Source organism: Engystomops pustulosus, chromosome 7, assembly GCF_040894005.1.
Source record: "Engystomops pustulosus chromosome 7, aEngPut4.maternal, whole genome shotgun sequence".
NCBI lineage: Eukaryota > Metazoa > Chordata > Amphibia > Anura > Leptodactylidae > Engystomops > Engystomops pustulosus.
Window position 1 is genome coordinate 31,005,023 of NC_092417.1, and position 18,664 is coordinate 31,023,686.

At 41.6% G+C, this 18,664-nt stretch overlaps 1 protein-coding gene across 2 annotated transcripts in view; it reads right to left on the bottom strand.

The window, feature by feature from the left end:
* CCDC32 (coiled-coil domain containing 32) overlaps nucleotides 1–18,664 on the bottom strand; it is a 19,170-nt gene continuing 506 nt past the window's right edge. Inside the window, exons 1-4 of one of the 2 annotated variants that reach the window (XM_072115317.1) lie at nucleotides 18,521–18,664; nucleotides 9,214–9,450; nucleotides 2,859–3,015; nucleotides 1–1,752 (exon numbers count right to left, since the gene is read on the bottom strand). In XM_072115317.1, coding sequence (XP_071971418.1) covers nucleotides 1,614–1,752; nucleotides 2,859–3,015; nucleotides 9,214–9,450; nucleotides 18,521–18,527 — 540 coding nt within the window. In that variant the 5' untranslated portion in view covers nucleotides 18,528–18,664 and the 3' untranslated portion in view covers nucleotides 1–1,613. The remainder of the gene's footprint in view (nucleotides 1,753–2,858; nucleotides 3,016–9,213; nucleotides 9,451–18,520) is intronic. The other variant, XM_072115318.1, reaches the window with a different exon arrangement.

Below are 18,664 nucleotides of genomic sequence, written 5' to 3' on the forward strand. Positions count from 1 at the left end.
ATAAATATGGCGTCTTTGAAGAACATTCTGGAATAGGGAAAGAACATAGAATCACTTTTTTTTTTTTTTTTTTTACAAAGTCTACGTAAACTACAATGAGGGATGTGTACAGAATAGTCACATTATCAGCTGCAGTTGCAAGGAAAATGTAGTGTGAAATAAAAAAAATAAACTACGGTATACTACATATACCCTGTTCCTACGTCACTTCCAGGGGGGGTCATGAAAACCACTTCATCCAACAGGGGACAACACATCAGGTAAAGTCCATGGGAAAATAAAAACGAAGTCTATGTTCAAGGAGACCACTTATTGGATGAAGCCGGTCAACCTGGAATTTCCAATTGAGAGCCGGATCAAAAAAAGAGAAGTATTGAAGCAACATGGACACCAGAAGCTGGAGCAAGTATGTTATTTTTTTTCTCATCCAGAACCATTTTTTCCCATAATTATATGGAAAGGGCATACAACAGGACAAACAAATATTGGTGGGGGTCTATTCATGAGAATAGGGATTCTGTCTACTCAAATTCTATCCAGTCTTACAGAAATGTTGGAGATAAGTCCTGTACTTCACTATGTATGTCAGCTCCATAGACCAGAGGTCCCAACCATTTTTGCCCCAGGAACTGGTAGGGTAATTGTTAATTTTCCTACAGACAAAGGAGGATGAGGCTGGAGAAGCCACTGACTGAAGATGTTGCAGAGGTGTTTGGCCAAGAGGCTACTAGTACTTTGGGCAGTGGGACGTGTGGCCACTCTTGTCCTGGACTATATGGTCCCCAGCCCAGAAATGGTCCACGACCCGCCAAAAGACTACCGTTTCTGCGATCGATTGTCCCCCCACCCCCCTCATCTGACAGATCTCTCATGATTAGACATTTATTACAAACCTTCCAACACATTTGCACATGATTTTTAATCAAAATTAAAGAAATGATACAAATAAAATGTAAAAAGACTGATCTATGTCTATTTTTATTACACCGATTTATAATGTGTGTAGGTTTCTGTGAGCTTAAAGGAAACCTACCATCAGATATCTACCTATTAAGGTAGATGTGGTGGTAGGTGGCTAGTAATCTGCTCAACCGTCCTCTAGTTTTAACGAATCCTAAAATACTTTCTAAACTACACTTTATTTAGCTAATATAAAAATCATCAACATCTGCAAAGAGTTTGTATGTTCTCTCTAGGTTTGTGTGGGTATCCTCCATGTTTCCGGTTTTCTTCCACACCCCAAAACGTACTGGTAGGCTGATTAGATTGTGAGCCCCGTGGGGACAGGGACCAATTTGGCAAGTTCTGTGCAGCGCTGCGTAATCTGTGTGCGCTATATAAATTATTATTATTATTATCATCGGCAGAGGCTTCTGGGGTGTGCAGTAGCCCCTCGGGGCAGTGGCAGCAAAAGCTACTCCACACCCCAGTAACCTCTGGCAATTATTAGCATATTTTCTAGATAAAGTGTAGTTTAGTTTAGAAAGTATTTTAGGATTAAGTAAAACTAGAGGTAGATTTCCATCCTGTAATGAGTATATGTTGCCTCCTTACAACCACCTGATTACGTGGGCCCTAAGATGGACAGGTGGAAATCAGCAGCACAGAGGATTTCAGTGCTCGGCAGAAGAAGAGTCCTGCTCATTTTCGCCATTTATAGCCGGAGGTACGCCAGGGATTAGACACTGTACTTCCTCTGCGTTTATAGCCACCTTCTCCGGCTGCAGCCACCTCTTCAGATGTTCCAGCTTGCTGAAAATGTGAGAATTGGAAAAAGAGGAAAAAGAAATCAATAGACGTGGGTAGTGACAAATAAAAGCCAAAACGCAGCGACCAAGCAAAAGTAATGAGCTGTGATTTCATATGTCAGGAGATGTAACGCTGGGGTAATGGATTCCGCTCCTTATGAAACACATTAATACAGTAATATGTTACAATGTCGCCAGGATTATATTTCGGACTATAAGACGCACTTTTAAGCAAGAAATAAAGTGCGTCCTATAGTAAAGAGTGTCTTTTACCTGCTTACAGAAAACCTACCATCAGGAATACGCTAACTGAGGTTTTCCTGATGGAAGATTCCTTTTTCTCTTTTAAGCCCTACACTGCCTTTACCTAAACTTTTCCCCCTAATTAACTAAAAACTTTTTCTGTCTTTTATGCAAATGAACTTCAGAGGAAACTGGGGCGTGGAGTCCGATGGCGATGGCTGCCTGTAGCCTCTGAAGTCTTACCTCCTTGTGCGTCACCACAGCTATCTTCAGCTATTCAACCCGTTCCCAGTAACTTCTGTCTCTCAGCTTTATATGCCATGTAACAGGCAGCTATTAGGCCAGGCTTTTGGTCTTCATTGGAGCCTAGACTGCCGAGCAATATCATCCGCACCCTCCAATTACCTTCGCAGGGTGCCGATGGGTGGCAGAGGTAGCGGGCTCCCATTGCAGCCACTTAGACACTGCGGTTCATGTTCAACCACAGGTGCTGGGCTTTTATAACACGGCCCAGTACTGGCACCAGAAGGACGCAATGTCCTGCAAACTTCTCCTGATACAGCAGTCATTAAGGGGTTAAGAGATACTCAACTAGACATACCTTAGGTTACTTTCACACGGTCAGTATTTTAGTTCAGTATCTGCAAGCTGAAACTAAAAGTGGGTCCGAAACATAAAAGAGATGCAGATCTTTCCATTACACCTTTCCGCTGCGTCATTTCCATTTCTGGTATTTGGTATTTCAAATACTGACAGTGTGAAAGTAGCCTTATTCTGCTATCCTCCTAGTAGAGAATGTATTCCAGGGGAAACAAAAAAAAGAAGAGGAATAATGTGCAGTATTTTAGTATTTTAATAAGTTAGTACCTGTTGTCAATTTCACTTGATCCAATATAAGTTTCTCTGTCGGAGGATTCCTGGAGAAATCTGTCCCAGCATTCCTTTTTAGCTTGCCCTAGTGAGAGTAACATGTCCTTGGATGTCAGTTCACTGCTCTGACCTTTAATCTTCTGCAACCTGCGTTCTGAAAATATACAATAAATAAAATTTTAAAAATATACAAGAAAGACAAATTAGGAATCAATTTTTCCTCATTTGTTTCAATAGACTTGCAATGGTGTTCGTTATTATCCGTTTTTACATCTTCCGTTAGAATGGCTATAAAATAATGAAAAACATAAAGCAAATCTTTGCTTTTTTAAAAAAACAGAAGTTACTCACCGGTAATGATGTTTCCTCGTACCACGACGGCACCAACCAGAGAGAGGGATCCACCCCCGGGGACAGGAAACCTGAGCATAAAAACACGCCCCTCCTATCCTACCTCAGTGGGTTACAGAGACTTGGAAGAACCTTATTATTAGTATATCAGAAAAAACATTTTCCATGTAACCATAATTTTGACAAAATTGTTTTATTACCTTTTTTATTTATTTTTAAAAATTTATTTAAATATCAATATTAATATTTATTTATTTTTTGACACCCCTGAAATACCACCAATAAAAAGGTAGGAAAAAAATCACCAGGGTGGGAATATACCAGGTGCCGTCGTGGTACGAGGAAACATCATTACCGGTGAGTAACTTCTGTTTTCCCCAGCACCACGACGGCACCAACCAGAGAGATTTTCAGAGAGAAATATTTAGGGAGGGAAAAATCATAAGAAACACGCCCCCAGAGGAGAGCGCTTTTCTCTCCAAAGAGTTCAAGAGTACCCACCACATTTAACCGATAGTGTTTTAAGAAAGTGTGGGGGAGTAAACCCGCATGCTCCCTGACAATCCATCTCAATTATGCCCAAGATGTGGCTAGTGCTCGGGTAGAAAAGGCACGGATAGTTTCTGGGGCAGATTCTTCAGTTACTTCCTAGGTCAGATTCTATTTTTTATAAAGGTCTAGACCACCAAGTAAAAAGATTATTTTCTTTTACACCATATACATGATCTTAAGATATATTATAACCGATCAAAAGTGAAACTGTCTTTTTAACCTAATCACCCATGGATTAGATGTCAACTATACTAACCAGAAAGCATAAGGTTTTTCCCCCCAGAGAAAACCTGATACTAGAAATTAAAATGTTCCAAAATAACTTGAGATTCACATATGACGGACAACGGATTGATCTTCCATTTATTTTAGGTGTTCCTAAGGAACACGTTAAAGAGCAACTTTGTTTTCATTGTATGATCCTCTGACAACTTACACCCTGTTTCACTATTGTTATATTTTTCAGTAGTTTGGGACTTACTGCTTTTGACTGACTCCAGATTCTCTGAAAAACTGTACTTTTTTTTTTTTTTTTTTGACAGTATATATAATAATTTATTAGAACCTCTTTTGGAATCCTGACAGCACGTTGCTTAGATTCCAAAGGTCTGACCACTAGACTCTCTTAGTGAGGATTACAGCCTCTACCCTTCATGCAGAACACAAGTTGTAGTGATCTCAAATAAACTAAGACCGGGTAAGGCTGGTATAAAGGCCATCGTTAGAACTAGGAGGGACATGGGTGGCCTGCAGACTCAGATTAACTGGTTTATCCATTTTAAAACTTCCTATAAGAAGGTACAGCTTTGCCCCTAATGGCAGATAGCTTTCTCTATATACAAATGCAGCATAGAGGAATGACTGGATATGAATGGAAATATCAGGGTCCTCTCCCCTATTTTAGTATTATGTGAGGTATATGATAGGTGGATGACTCCCTGACGTCATAGGGACTTGTGCACCTGTACACATTGTATCATAGAATGTGGAGGGACATGGGTAAATAATGGGGTTATTACACATGAATATATTTGATACCCAGATGGATGTTGGTCACTACAAGCTATTAATGGCTAATTTGAAGTGTAATATGGTTGTAGAATGTACCTTATATGATCACATGATTTAACGATGTCCATATACAGGTAGTCCCTAGGTCACGAACAAGACAGGCCCCCAGGTTCGCTCCCAGGCAGAACCCGCATGGAAATCGGAACTATACGTTCCACAACCGTAGTCCCAGACCAAAAAAAAAAAAAATCTCTTTTTTTTTTAAACTGCAATATATTACTTAAATCTGCAGGATCTGAAAAGAGACACTGAATATGAGGGCGCTACACCAAAGACCATCACCATTATTATTCTGACTTGCTCTACCTTTGTGACCTTGAAGAGAGGCAGACTGTCGGGCTTATACAAATAAGCAGACCACCATCAGGGAAACATATCCCATTGGGAATCTCTAAGTCTGGGTACACTTTGTTATTTGGAGTTCGCTGTACCCGCAAAGCACACAACGCCAGGAGCATATCTTATCAGTAAGGATTTTGCCCTTATTCACCACATCTTGCTCCCTTATAGAGAAATTGCTTGGAGCAAAGATTCTGATACCATTCACCCTAACTTGCTTACCTTTGGAACAGCTGCTCTCAGCAAAGACTCTGGCATCATTCACATTAACTTACTTACCTGTGAAACTATTGTTTCTATCAAGGTCTTTGACATAATCCCCATTATCTTGTGTATTTTGGGTACTTGTGGAACCACTGCTCACAGCCTGGATCATTCACATTACTTTGTGCACCTGTGGAAACTATTCACAGCAAGGATTATGTAATCATTCATATTACCTTGGGTATTTTTGGAACCACCGGTCTCAGCAAGGAGTATAGCATCCTTCCAATTACTCTGTGCCTGTGGGACTATTCACAGCGACTATTATTGTGTATTTGTGGAACCACCGCTCACAACAAGGAGTATAGCATCATTCACATTACTCTGTCTATGGAACTATTCACAGCAACTATTATTGTGTATTTGTGGAACCACCGCTCACAGCAAGGAGTATAGCATCATTCACATTACTCTGTCTATGGAACTATTCACAGCAACTATTATTGTGTATTTGTGGAACCACCGCTCACAGCAAGGAGTATAGCATCATTCACATTACTCTGTCTATGGAACTATTCACAGTAACTATTATTGTGTATTTGTGGAACCACCGCTCACAGCAAGGAGTATAGCATCATTCACATTACTCTGTGTCTGTGGAAGTATTCACAGCCAGGGTTATATCATCATTTACATCTCCTACCGTATCTTATGTATCTGAGGAACAACTATTCCCAGTAAAGGTTTTGGCATTATTTATCATAACTTGCTTGGTTTCTGGAACACCGCTCCCCACAAGGATTCAGGCATAATTATCAATATCTTCTATACCTCCGGTTATAAAGCTGCTCTGTCTTTAGTGAGGATCCTCATCTTTCCATGCACTGGCGCTCAAAAATCACCAATACAATTACTGGAACAGTGGATAATACCAGCGCCCCTTCCTAACTAATACAAAGTCAAATGTGTCCAGTGGCCCCACAACCACAATGTATTATATGAGCAAACCTCTTATATCCTATTGTATGCAGATGAACAAGGTTGGAGAGAGCAGTCTGAATTAAGTTAGGAAATTGCACACCACAGTTACCAAACTGCAATATGCCATATAAGAGTAGCTTTCAAACTTAACAAGTTTGCAGGTATAGAAGCACCCGATACTGAGGGTTTTTCTACCTCTTGTAATTTTGAGCCAGGTGATCCATGTTGATGGAAACTCACTTTCTGTGTCCAAGCAATGCTTTATGAAAGCGGCATGTGGTTCAGACCCAGGATAACTGAGGAGCAACCATGTGCTCTGTGAAGTGTCTCAGTCCTGAACTTCTGTCCATACCTGGAGGGGAGGCTAACCTGCAAGTCGTTAGATAATTAACTGAACTACCTGAAACTCTCATACAAGTGCAGAATTCCCTTTAGCTGCACTTAGCTGTAGTAAACGCTCATAGGCTATAATTCAGAGCATGCTTGCAAACAGTTTATGTAGCATCTTTTTTGTCTCCTGATCTGCTCAGTTAAACATACACCACAATCTGACCATCAGCGAGTTCTGTGCAGGACGCCATAATAAACAGAAACCATGTGTTTCCTTGAGGCACCTCCACACTAAACTCTTCTCCACACTGGGAGGAGAGGTTAACCTGCAAGCCGTTAGCCAATTAACTGAAGCTGGCTGCAAGGGTAATTAATCCAAGCTGTAACCCAAGCTACTGAACAGGATTTTAGACCTGACCAGAGCAAGTATGTTCAGCTTAGAATGGCTGGTAGTTTTCCAATGTATCCATGGGTTAACTAGAATCCATATTACACATTTCATATCATGAGTGTAATAAAAAAAGTAGACTTACCACCCGGAACTCTCCTATGGGTACGATGGTTTTTCCGGGTCTGTGGGGATACGGTGACCTCTTTGTCAGGTTCCGTGAGCCCCCTCATAAGAGATAATCCAACAGACACAACCCATTCCACTGGAGGTGTGTACTGTACAGGATGCCCGAAGTCCCATCCTGTTAGCGCCATTCACCACGTGAGGTGTGTTTGGAGAGGAGTAATCACACCATGCAACTGTGAATCCTCCTTCTGGAGAGGTCGGATACTGGACACATCTCCCTGCATACCTGCTCCCACTCTGGGGTCGGTACCATGCAGCAGAAAACCAGAACAGGCACACTCTAGTCCCCATTATACATCATGCTGTTTCTGGGGCTAGGACACACATAATGGCAACCATCATTGCTGACACTTTGCCTAGACCCGCAGCACCTCGCCTGTGCTGCTTTGGATCGCTCCAGATCTGGATAACCTCCAGCTCACTGGCCGGGTTCAAAACCTAGTACCTGCCGTCTGACAGGCACCAGGTAGTAATCCTTTTAACACTCAGGTTCCCGCCAGGGACAGGAAACCACTGAGGTAGGATAGGAGGGGCGTGTTTTTATGCTCAGGTTTCCTGTCCCCGGGGGTGGATCCCTCTCTCTGGTTGGTGCCGTCGTGGTGCTGGGGAAATATATCTTTTAGAGGTTTCAGTTAAAAAAAACGGTTATTTTGCTATTAATTATATTGTATCGTTTATGACATCTGTTTAAAATTACAATAATTTTAAAATTTCCACTTTTATGTGGAATCCCATCCGTTTACCTATAAAATATTCTCCTTCCAAGTCATGTGAATATAAGCAGAGAAGAGTCATATTTGCCTGAGATTATTCAAGTTTAGGGGCTGCAGGGGACGGTCACTTCAGACCCCCTTATATTCAATTCTAAAGCACTAACAAATATGTGTCTGGTGCTATATTAAAATCAGAATCTTATCTTTTAGGTCACATCAGTCTTGTGGCTATGTGATCTACAGAATAAGAGACACGGATGACAACTTGACCTTTATCTACAGCTCAGATTTCCAACAATGTCTTCAACCTACATGTCCGGTTCTATAAATCACAAAACAACAAGCCTGATGTGAGCTGAAAGATGAGATACTTATCTTTAATATGACACCAGCATGTTTGAAAGTGCTACAGTGCAGAAGATAGAGGCATCTGAAGTGACTCTCCCCCTGCAGCCTCTAAATATGACTCTTTTCTGTTCAATTTCAACACACATTTGGAGAAAAATTTTCTTTTATAGTTATACAGGTGAGATTACACATTAAGTGAATTCTAGAAAGGACATTTCATACCCCACCTTAGGAGAATGCTAGTTTAAAGGAAACCTACCATCAGAGATCTTCCTAGTAAGGTAGATACGATAACAGGATACTGTAATGTAGTTTAGCCTAAAGCTTTTAGTAATAAAACTTTTTGTGCCCCAGCCTCAAGAAAATTTGCATTTACATCAGATTAAAACTTTACTAAGTTCTGGGGAACAAAAAGTTTTATTACAAAAAGCATTAATATACACTACATTACAATAACCTGCCACCGGATCTACCTTACTAGGTAAGATCCGTGCTGGTAGGTTTCCTTTAATGGGGTAAAACCTGGTCACAGGTTCCCTTTAAGATACTGGAAGTTACACACCTCTGGCTAGGGGTACAAAAACACACACAAAAAATATGTCAGGCGCTATTATATTCCTGTCCCGTATGGTTACTCCCACACCTTTTGTAAAATCTGACATGAAGTGAAGGCTAAAAAGCTTGTAGCTACAAACCGGTCTAAAAAATAAAGCCATCATTTATATTCTTGGCAAAAAACACATTTGTCAGAAGTTGTCAAGCTTCCAAAAGTGTCGCTTTCTTTAAGAAGAAAATTCAAAGGGAACAATGACATGAATGACGTCGTACCTGGACCTCACACGGAGACACAGAGCTTACCAGAGCACAGGGACTTTACATTACTGACCTAAAGTCGCCAAGTAGATTTCAGAATCTTGTAACGGGGCCCAAGGTTTTGGGGAGTCAAATGATCCGACATTGTGGGGCGTTTCACCAGGACACAAGAAAGAGTCTGTAAAGGTGTCTGATGGGGTCAACTCCTGGACGTCTGGGGTACTGGGGCAAATCTCAGCCCACATGTCCTTGCTGGAGACCACGTCATCTGAATCGAGGCTCTCTATCATCCTCATTGGTGCTGTGTACTCTAGGAGGACAGAAAGAAAGAAACATCAATTTATTATGTATTACTGCACTTATAGGAAACCTGCCACTTAACTCCTTCCCGACATTTGACGTAATAGTACTGCATCGCGGGAGGTGCGTTCCCGCAAAATGCAGTACTATTACGTCAAGCTTCTGGCGCCGGCTCCTGAACGGAGCCGGCGCCAGAAGCTGCGGATGTCGGCTATATATTATAGCCGACACCCGCCTCTAACACCCGCGATCGGAGATTTCTCCGATCGCAGGTGTTAACCCCTAACACGCCGTGGTCGCGCTGACCGCGGCGTGTTAGAGGCATTTAAAGATACCTGAAGTTGAATCGGACCCCCCCCCGCGGCGCTTACCGGGGGGGTCCGCTGCTCCGATCGCAGCCCCGGGACTGCCGGTGCCCGGGGCTGCGAGATCTCCCTCCGGAAGCCGGGTCCGTGCCTCCTGGCAGGACCCGGCTGTAAGACACTGGGCATGCGCAGCATGCTCAGTGTCTTACATTACACAGTGCAATACATCTGTATTGCACTGTGTAACCTGTAAAAAAGCTTGAACAAGTGATCAGAAGATCACTTGTTCAAGCTTAGATGTCAATTACTGTAAAAAAAGTAAAAATAAATAAATAAAGGTTTTTTACAATAAAAATAAATAATAAAAGAAAGTGAAAGTCCCCCCAAACACCACATTTCCCTTTACACAAGTAATAAAGTATAAAAAACACTAAATCACAAAAAAAACCCACTTATTTGGTATCGATGCGTCCGTAACAATCTGTACAATAAATCCTAATCATAATTGGACCCCCTCGGTGAACGTGGTAAAAAAAAACCCCCAAAAACTTGTCAAAAATTAAAACTTTTTATCAAATTGCTTTACAAAAAATGTTCTAAAAAGTGATCCGAAAAAGTTACAAGCACCAAAATGATACCAATAAAAAGAGCAACTTGTCACGCAAAAAATAAGCTTACAACCAGCTCCGTAAACCAAAAAATACTATAATTATGGCGCTATAAAAATGGCAATACTAAAACAAATGCAATTTTTTCTATTCTAGTTTTCCTTCAATAAAATTGGACAAATAAAAATAAAACTATATAAATGAGGTATCACCGTAATCGTAGTGATCCGTAGAATAAAGATAATATATTATTGTTATGCTACAGTGAACACCCCCCCCAAAAAATGCTAAAAATCCAAAAGAAGAATTGATGATTTTATTTTCCTCCACACGTAAAAAGTTAATAAAATTGCTTCAATAAGCTAAAAACCCACTAAAATTAAGTTTTTTTTACAGTGCATCTCGTCTCGCAAAAAATAAGCCCTTATTTGTCTAAATTGCTTAAAAAATAAAGAAAGATTGTATAGCCTATAGCCAACGAGCGTTGTTATAGAACGGTGCGGCGGGTAGTGACTTTCCAACACCGGTCAGGGTAAGACGGCAGCTGTTCACTGATCGGGGTAAGACGGCGGCTGTTCCTGACAGCCATCCATCCTGCCCCATGGACCAGAAGGGTTACGTCCCCCCCACACACCCCCAGTTTATTATTGCTGCTATTGGCTTATCAATTCAGATGAGCCAATAGCAGCGAATTTACTTATGACGTCAGTAATACCGATCACCATGTCTGTAGACACGGTGATCGGGGTAGGGTGGCGGCTGTTCCTGACAGCCACCAATTTTGCCTTGTGGTCCAGAGGGGTTTTATTGCCCCCCTCTGTCCATGTTTGCCGCTATTGGCTGGTCGATTTGGTCCAGCCAAAAGCAGCAATATTCGTCACAATGGGCATCGCTAGGGTGAATAAGAGCAACACTTGGCGATAATTTCCCTACGAAAAACGAAGATATGATACAAAAGTGCTGGCCGTGCACATTGTACAGATGATGCTGTACAACTCTTACGAGCTGTTCCAATGTGCAGGTCCTGCCGTATCATTTCTCCGTTTTCAAGAGGAAGATATTAGGAAACTAATATTGGGACAAGAAGGACGGGGCCCCAGTACCTCTGGTTTAGATGTTCCTGTGTTTTGCCAGGACAGCATTTTCCCGGTGAATTCTGCTGCTTCTAAAGATAAGACTCAATAAAGAGTCTGTTCCAAAAGAGAAGTTAGGATGGACACTACATACTACTAAGAGACCTGCGACAACTCCAGAGTGACAAAAGTTTAGTTGGTCCCTTGATATATACTACCTCCTTATACACTAGACATTCACAATTCACGCCCAACCTATTGTGAATTAATTTTGGTAAAATGAATAATTGTAACAACTGTTATGTCCCGTTGCTCCCTATACCCCTCCATTATTTCATAAGGGGCGCCACATAACGGGCACTGAACTTTCCAGAAATAATTGAAATTTCCATCTTGGACTGCATTGCACATCATATTTGGAAACCACCTGTATGTTCAAAATGCTCATTTCACCACGTGTATTACACTACACCACATATTACACCTTGCTATATTCCCCAAGGGGTGAACATTCAACAATTAGGGTCACTTTTCGGGTTTTCCTCTGTTTTGGTACCACTACGTCTCTCCAAATGCATCCTGACACATGTGAAGGATTTCTTGCAAATTTGGCCTCTAAAAGACAAACATCCCTCTTTTCCTCTACTGTGCGCCCATAAAGCATTTTATATGCACATGTGGGGTACTTCTACACTCGGGAGAAATAGTTTTACACCTTTTTTGGGGTTATTTAATATATTATCCCTTGTGGCTTACATAAATTAGGGGTAAAGTGACATTTATAGGAAAATTTTCACCTTTTTAATGATTAGGGCCTAATTGGATCATTCACCTGTAGGGGCAAATACATATATAACACATTGCAAAATTCTCTAAGGGGTGTGCATTCAAAAATTAGGGTCACTTTTTGGATTCTTCTCTGTTTTATACCACTAGGGTTCTCCAAATGCATGTCAAACATTTCTGTCAAATTTGGCTTCTAAAAGGCAAACATTCCCCTTTCCTTTTACTGTGCGCCCATACAACATTTTATATACACATGTGGGGTACTTCTACACTTGAGAGAAATAGGTTTACACATTTTGGGGGGTTATTACATTTTTTTATCCCTTGTGGCTATATAAAATTAGGAGTAAAATGACCTTTATAAGAAAATGTTCACCTTTTATCTATTTAAGTCCTAATTAAATCAAACACCTTTACGGACAAATACACATATTACACCTTGCTAAATTCTCTAAGGGGTGTACTTTCCAAAATGGTGATACTTGTTGGGGTTCCCCTCTGTTTTGGTACCACTACGGCTCTCTAAATGCATCCTGACACATGTAAAGGATGTCTGTCAAATTTGGCTTCTAAAAGGCCAACGCCCCTCTTTCCCTTCTGAGCTTCACTGCGTACCCATACAACATTTTATTTGCATGTGTGGGGCAATTTTATACTCGGGAGAAATGCTAGTACACATTTTTTGGGGTTGTTTCATCTTTAATGCCTTATGGGTTACAAAAATTAGCCGTAAAAGTGACTTTTTGGGGAAAATGTTCACCTTTTTCCTTTTAGGGACCTAATTGAAGCAAACACCTGTAGGGGAAAATACACATATTACACCTTGCTGAATTCTCCAAAGGGTGCACTTTCCAAAATGGTGACACTTGTTGGGGTTCCCCTCTGTTTTGGTACCACTAGGGCTCTCCAAATGCATCCTGACACATGTAAAGGATGATTGTCAAATCTGGCTTCTAAAAGGCCAAAGCCCCTCTTTCCCTTCTGAGCCCTACTGTGCACCCATACAACACTTTATATGCAAAAGTGGTGCAGTTCTGTGCTTAGGAGAAATAGTTTTACACATTTATGGGGGTTGTTTAATCTTTTATCCCTTGTGGCTAACAAAAATTTGGGGTAAAAGTGACTTTTGTTAGAAAATTTTCACCTTTTTTCCCTTTTGGGGCCTAATTGAATCAAACACCTGTTGGGGAAAATACACAAATTACACGTTGCTAAACTCTCCAAGGGGTGTACTTTCCAAAATGGTGTCTCATGTTGGGGCTTTCCTCTGTTTTGGTACCATTACGGCTCTCCAAATGCATCCTGACACATGAAAACTTTTTCAGCCATATTTGCCCTGCAAAAACGAAACAACGCTCTTTCCCTTCCAGGTGCCCCCCTGTGCCCGTACAGCATGGTACAGTGACAAAATGGGTATTGGCATACTCAGGAGGAATTGCCCTCAACATTGTAAAATGCATTTTCCTTTTTAACCCATTGTGAAGGTGCAAATTTTAGTGTTCAATGAATCTATAGTAAGATAAAATTACATTTCTCTAATTTCACTTTCATTTATCTTTCACCCTCATGAAACGCTCATACGGTTAACAAAATTCCCAAAGGTTGTTTTGAATATTTTGAGGGGTGTAGTTTCTAAAATGGTGTCATTTGTGGGGGTTTTCTGTCATGTGGGCCTTATAAAGTCACTTCTAACTAAATTGACCCTCCAAAAGTAGGTTTTGATGATTTTCGTGAAAATCTGAAAAATTGCACCTAAAGTTATAAGCCTCCTAACATCCTAAATAAAGGAAAAGAGGTTTGAAAAATGATGCCAAGTTAAAGCAGACATGTGGAAAATATTAGTTATAAAGTTATTTTAGTGATATGACCAACTTTCCAAAAAGTAGAAAATTTTGAATTTGGAAAACATTGTTTTTTTCAAAATTTTTGCCAAATTTCCATTTATTTCATAAATAAATACTAAATATATTGATTAAATTTCTCAACCAGCATGAAGTACAATGTGTCACGAAAAAACAATCTCAAAATCAACTGGATATGTTAAAGCGTTCCAAAGTTATAACCACTTAAAAAGACACATGTCAGATTTTAAAAAATGGGCCGTGTCAGGAAGGTGAAAAGTGGCTTCAGCGTTAAGGGGTTAAAAGTGGTAGTTCTAACCCACAAATACATCACACCAGCTCAGGGTGAGCTGGTGCTGGAGCATATTTTCATTAATGCAAGAAACCCCCGATTGCTGTTTTATACCTTATATTACAACCCGTTTCAGTGCACCAGATTATGGCACGGCGCACCATGAGCGCAACTGCGCGTGCGGCTGATTCAGAGGTGCCCGAGAGCCGGTGATGTCACCCAGCTCTCGGGCACTTCACACGGGGAAACAGGCTGCACGAAGTTGCGCAGCCGCGGGTGATGTTACCAGCTCTCTGGCACTTCCTATTCGGGCGCACATAGGGTCGCGTGCACGGTGCGTGGAAAACATGTTATGCTGCGCCAAAGTGGGGTTGAAATCAAATGAATTAAGAAGTTTTTCAAGCAATACAGCGGGTTGTGAAAATTAGGAAGATAGGCTCCGGCACCAGCTCACCCTGAGCTAGTGCAAGGTATTTGAGGCTTATAACTAACATTTTTAAGTGGTAGGTTTCCTTTAACAGCACAATACATACAAGAGAGGCCTTACATAATACACAGCACAACAGCCGACAAAACCCACGTATGTGTCAGCAGTGGTCGGGGTCATTTAATGTGGTTGAAGGAAGGAGGCTATAGATAACAAATATAAGGAGATTACCACAGTCACGGTGCCTGGATCTACGATTATGGCACAAAAGTTTCCTTCCTACGGCCACAAAAACCGTCTCAAGGACCTTGTGTCATAACTTTTACCCTCATGTGTAGCAGCAAAGTAGGTTCGTGTGTATTCCTTGTGTCATAGAGTTTTGCGCGCCACTCAAAAAGAAGCGCAAATACGGAAGACACACAGATGACGCACTGTGTATAAGCCGTATTTTTCACAGCCGCACAGACTTCTCTGGGAGTGCAGAGCCGCAAACATGGTGAAGAAGAGGCCATGCTCTGAGTTTTTTGGGCACTAAGCTGAAGGGGTGGTCCACGTTCCACCTGCTAGGCGTATTGAAACGCAATCCGAACGGGGTGGGGCTTGTGCTGATCGCATCTGCTTTTCAGAGGAAACGCATACGATCGGTAACAAGCACCCTGTGTTCTGCATTGTTGCAAATGGCCACATATGGTGGGTCATATGATCTCTACTTGTCCATGCGGAATCGCTCTGCCGGGACCTTAGTCTCAGGCCGCGGCCACAAGTTCCGCTAGTGTTGCGTTCATAATGCAATGCTAGTGCACGGGGAGAGGACCTCGGCCCGATCACATATGCGTTTCCAGGGAAACGCATGCAATCGGCAACCAGGCCCCAGTTAAACAATACAAGACAACGGGGTCTATTTACCAATCGCATGTGTATCCCTGGAAAAGCATATGCGATCGTGCAGAGGCTTGCCCCCGTGAGCCAACGTTGCGTTATGAACACAAACACTAGGGGAACGTGTGACCACGGCCTTATATACATGAATACTATCATAAGTTCCCGGCAGGGCTTATGTCCATGGACAGATAGAGATCACATGACCCTCCATCTGCGGCCATTTTATGGGCAGGAATCTCTGGCTGATGAGGTAAAATTCAGGAGGCTTCACTTTACATATCAAGAAAGCGGAGCAGAACTATTACTAGATGTATATTGGTAAATTACCTCATATCCCCCCCCCCTCCACACACACACATTACAGAAAAACATGAGGTAAAGTGGCCAAAGTTTCCTTAGTTTTATACACCGCTAACACATGTATGAGCCTTTATTCTGTTTTTGGGTGATATAATCCAGTTTTTGATGACAGAACTCCATCTATTAACAATACACAATGTGAACAAGGACTAATTGATTGAAAAGAGAGAAAGTGAATAAAGAGCAGGTCATGTACAGTGAATGGATGAATAAACAGTCCACGTGAGGGGTGAAGACGAGACACAATACATATAATAATGGCAGATTAGACTGTTCCCGCTGTAAACACACATTGTAAATGTGAATGGGAGCGCTGACAATACTGCAGATACATAATGATGAGCATCGAGCAGCAATTATTCTACTCAAAACACCGTAATGTGAAAATCCAAGCGCCAATTAAATGCACTAATCCACATTAATGTAAAGACGAGAACATCAATTATCGTGCACCGCCCACGATATAAACAACATATTTTGTGGGCCATCGAAGCTGGTGGGTGCGCTGCAGCCTATGCCACCAAATAGGCAAACCCCAGGGAAATATACTGCCTAGACAGCTGTGTACATATGTGTACATGTGACATATGATTGTTTATCCCAATAATCAACATGAGCCTGGAAGTGGGATGAATTCCCCAAAGGGCTTTGATTCTGGGCTACAGATTCACAGGATGTTACAATGTGCACTATTGTGTGAGACTACAATAGAGGGGGGAAGTGCAGAGGGAGGGGAAAACATTGTAACAGCCTGTGAAGCTACAGCTCAAAGTGGTGATGTTAACAACCCCTAGGTGGTCTTCTGGCTCATTAGTATTTTAGAAGGAAGGAGGCCATGGATAACAAATATAAGAAGATACCACAGTCCCGGTGCCTGGATCTATGAGTAATGTCCCTGGTTTATCATGATGGATTTTCATGGTAGATTTCCTTTAACATTGCATTCACTTTATGTTAACACTATAAACACATTGTAAGTGCAATTGAAACGCCATGTGTGAGCCCCAAAAGGAGCAGGGGAACCCAGGGGAAATCACAGTGGTGCTGTATGCAGAGGATTCTCTTTTGTAGCCTATGGAGTAGTCATTGGGCAATATTCAAAGAAAATCTACCATCAAAAATCCATCACGATAAACCAGGGACACTTACTCATAGATCCAGGCACCGTGACTGTGGTAATGTTCTTACATTTGTTATCCGTGGGCTCCTTTCATCTAAAATCAATTTTCAAAATTAAGCTAAAGTGATTGAAGGGCTCTTGGCGGTGTTACCAGTGCCCCTCAGTTCTGCAGATTCACATGCTGTTACACTTTATAGGAGCTGAAACTTCATCTGCTGCAGTGACATTGTAGTAAAATGACGTGAGCTGTGTTTGCAGTCCGTTAACATTACAGGGTGTTACAACTATGTAAACATATTGTAAAGGCATTGTTAACTAAATGTAAAAGCAGCCTTAACAAAACACTTTTGGTAGCAACTTCTTTGAATAGTTTTGAAATATGTTACAAACCTGTGTCCCCGCTACTTAGAAGGAGAGGAGAGGCAAGATTGACAAAATTATGATAGTGCTCCTCGGTTTCCTGGTGAACATTAGAATTGAAATCTTTACTAACTACGGATTTTGTAAAGTACCAAAGCTGAGTATCTCCTTATAAATTAGGCACAGGGCTGTGGTTCTCAATCACAGGATGGCCTGAGACCCACGGCTATTGTGGTACAGTCACGGTGCATTTTGCCTGCGTTTCATTGCGTTTGAAACGCATTACAACAGCTGAGGAGAGGCGATTTGCCTAATTACATTACAGTTTACATCTGTTAACACATGTGTTGACACTGCGTTTAGAGTGTGTTCTGTAAACGGATACGTTAACAGTAATGTAATTAGGCAAATCACCTCTCCTCAGCTGTTGTAATGCGTTTCAAATGCAATGAAAACGCAGGAAAAATGCACCGTGTAAACGCGCCCTCCTAGTGCTGTTTTTCAGGGTGACAGGTCCTCTTTACACAGCTCCACACACCGAAGTATAGAAAAGTTATTGGCCTCCAAATATGGCAAAATTAAGAATTTTTTTTTTCTACAAAAGATTTACCGTACATTTTTTAAAAATCTACTAAAACATAATAATTCTTCTATAAATGTGGCGTCTCAGTGATTGTACCCACCAAAGAATAAAGCAGAGGTGTCATTTGGGGCGCACAGTGAAATCTTTAGAAACAGGGCACAAACGAAAGCGGCGCAAATGCGTTTTTTCACCAATATCACTGCATTTGGATTTTTTCCCGCTTCCCTGTACATGGCGCAGAATATATAATACCGTTAAGTTATGGAAGAGTGAAAAGTGGGGAATGAAAAATGGAAACGCAAAAATAAATAAGGTCTTTAAGGGGTTAAGTCACATCTAGCAGAATAGCAGGCACTGGGGGGGATCCTATTTGGCAGGGGGTCTCTGGGAAGTGAAGCATTTCACACTTGAGCTGCCTATGCAGACACAGCAGTCACAGATACCTGACATCACTGCTGCTCCAGCACACTCCCGGCTCTGCTACATCATCTGTCTCCCGGGCTGTGAGAGGGGGGAGGAGGGTGCAGGGACCTGCTGCTCCAGCACATTCCCGGCCCTGCTACATTATTTGTCTCTCAGGCTGTGTA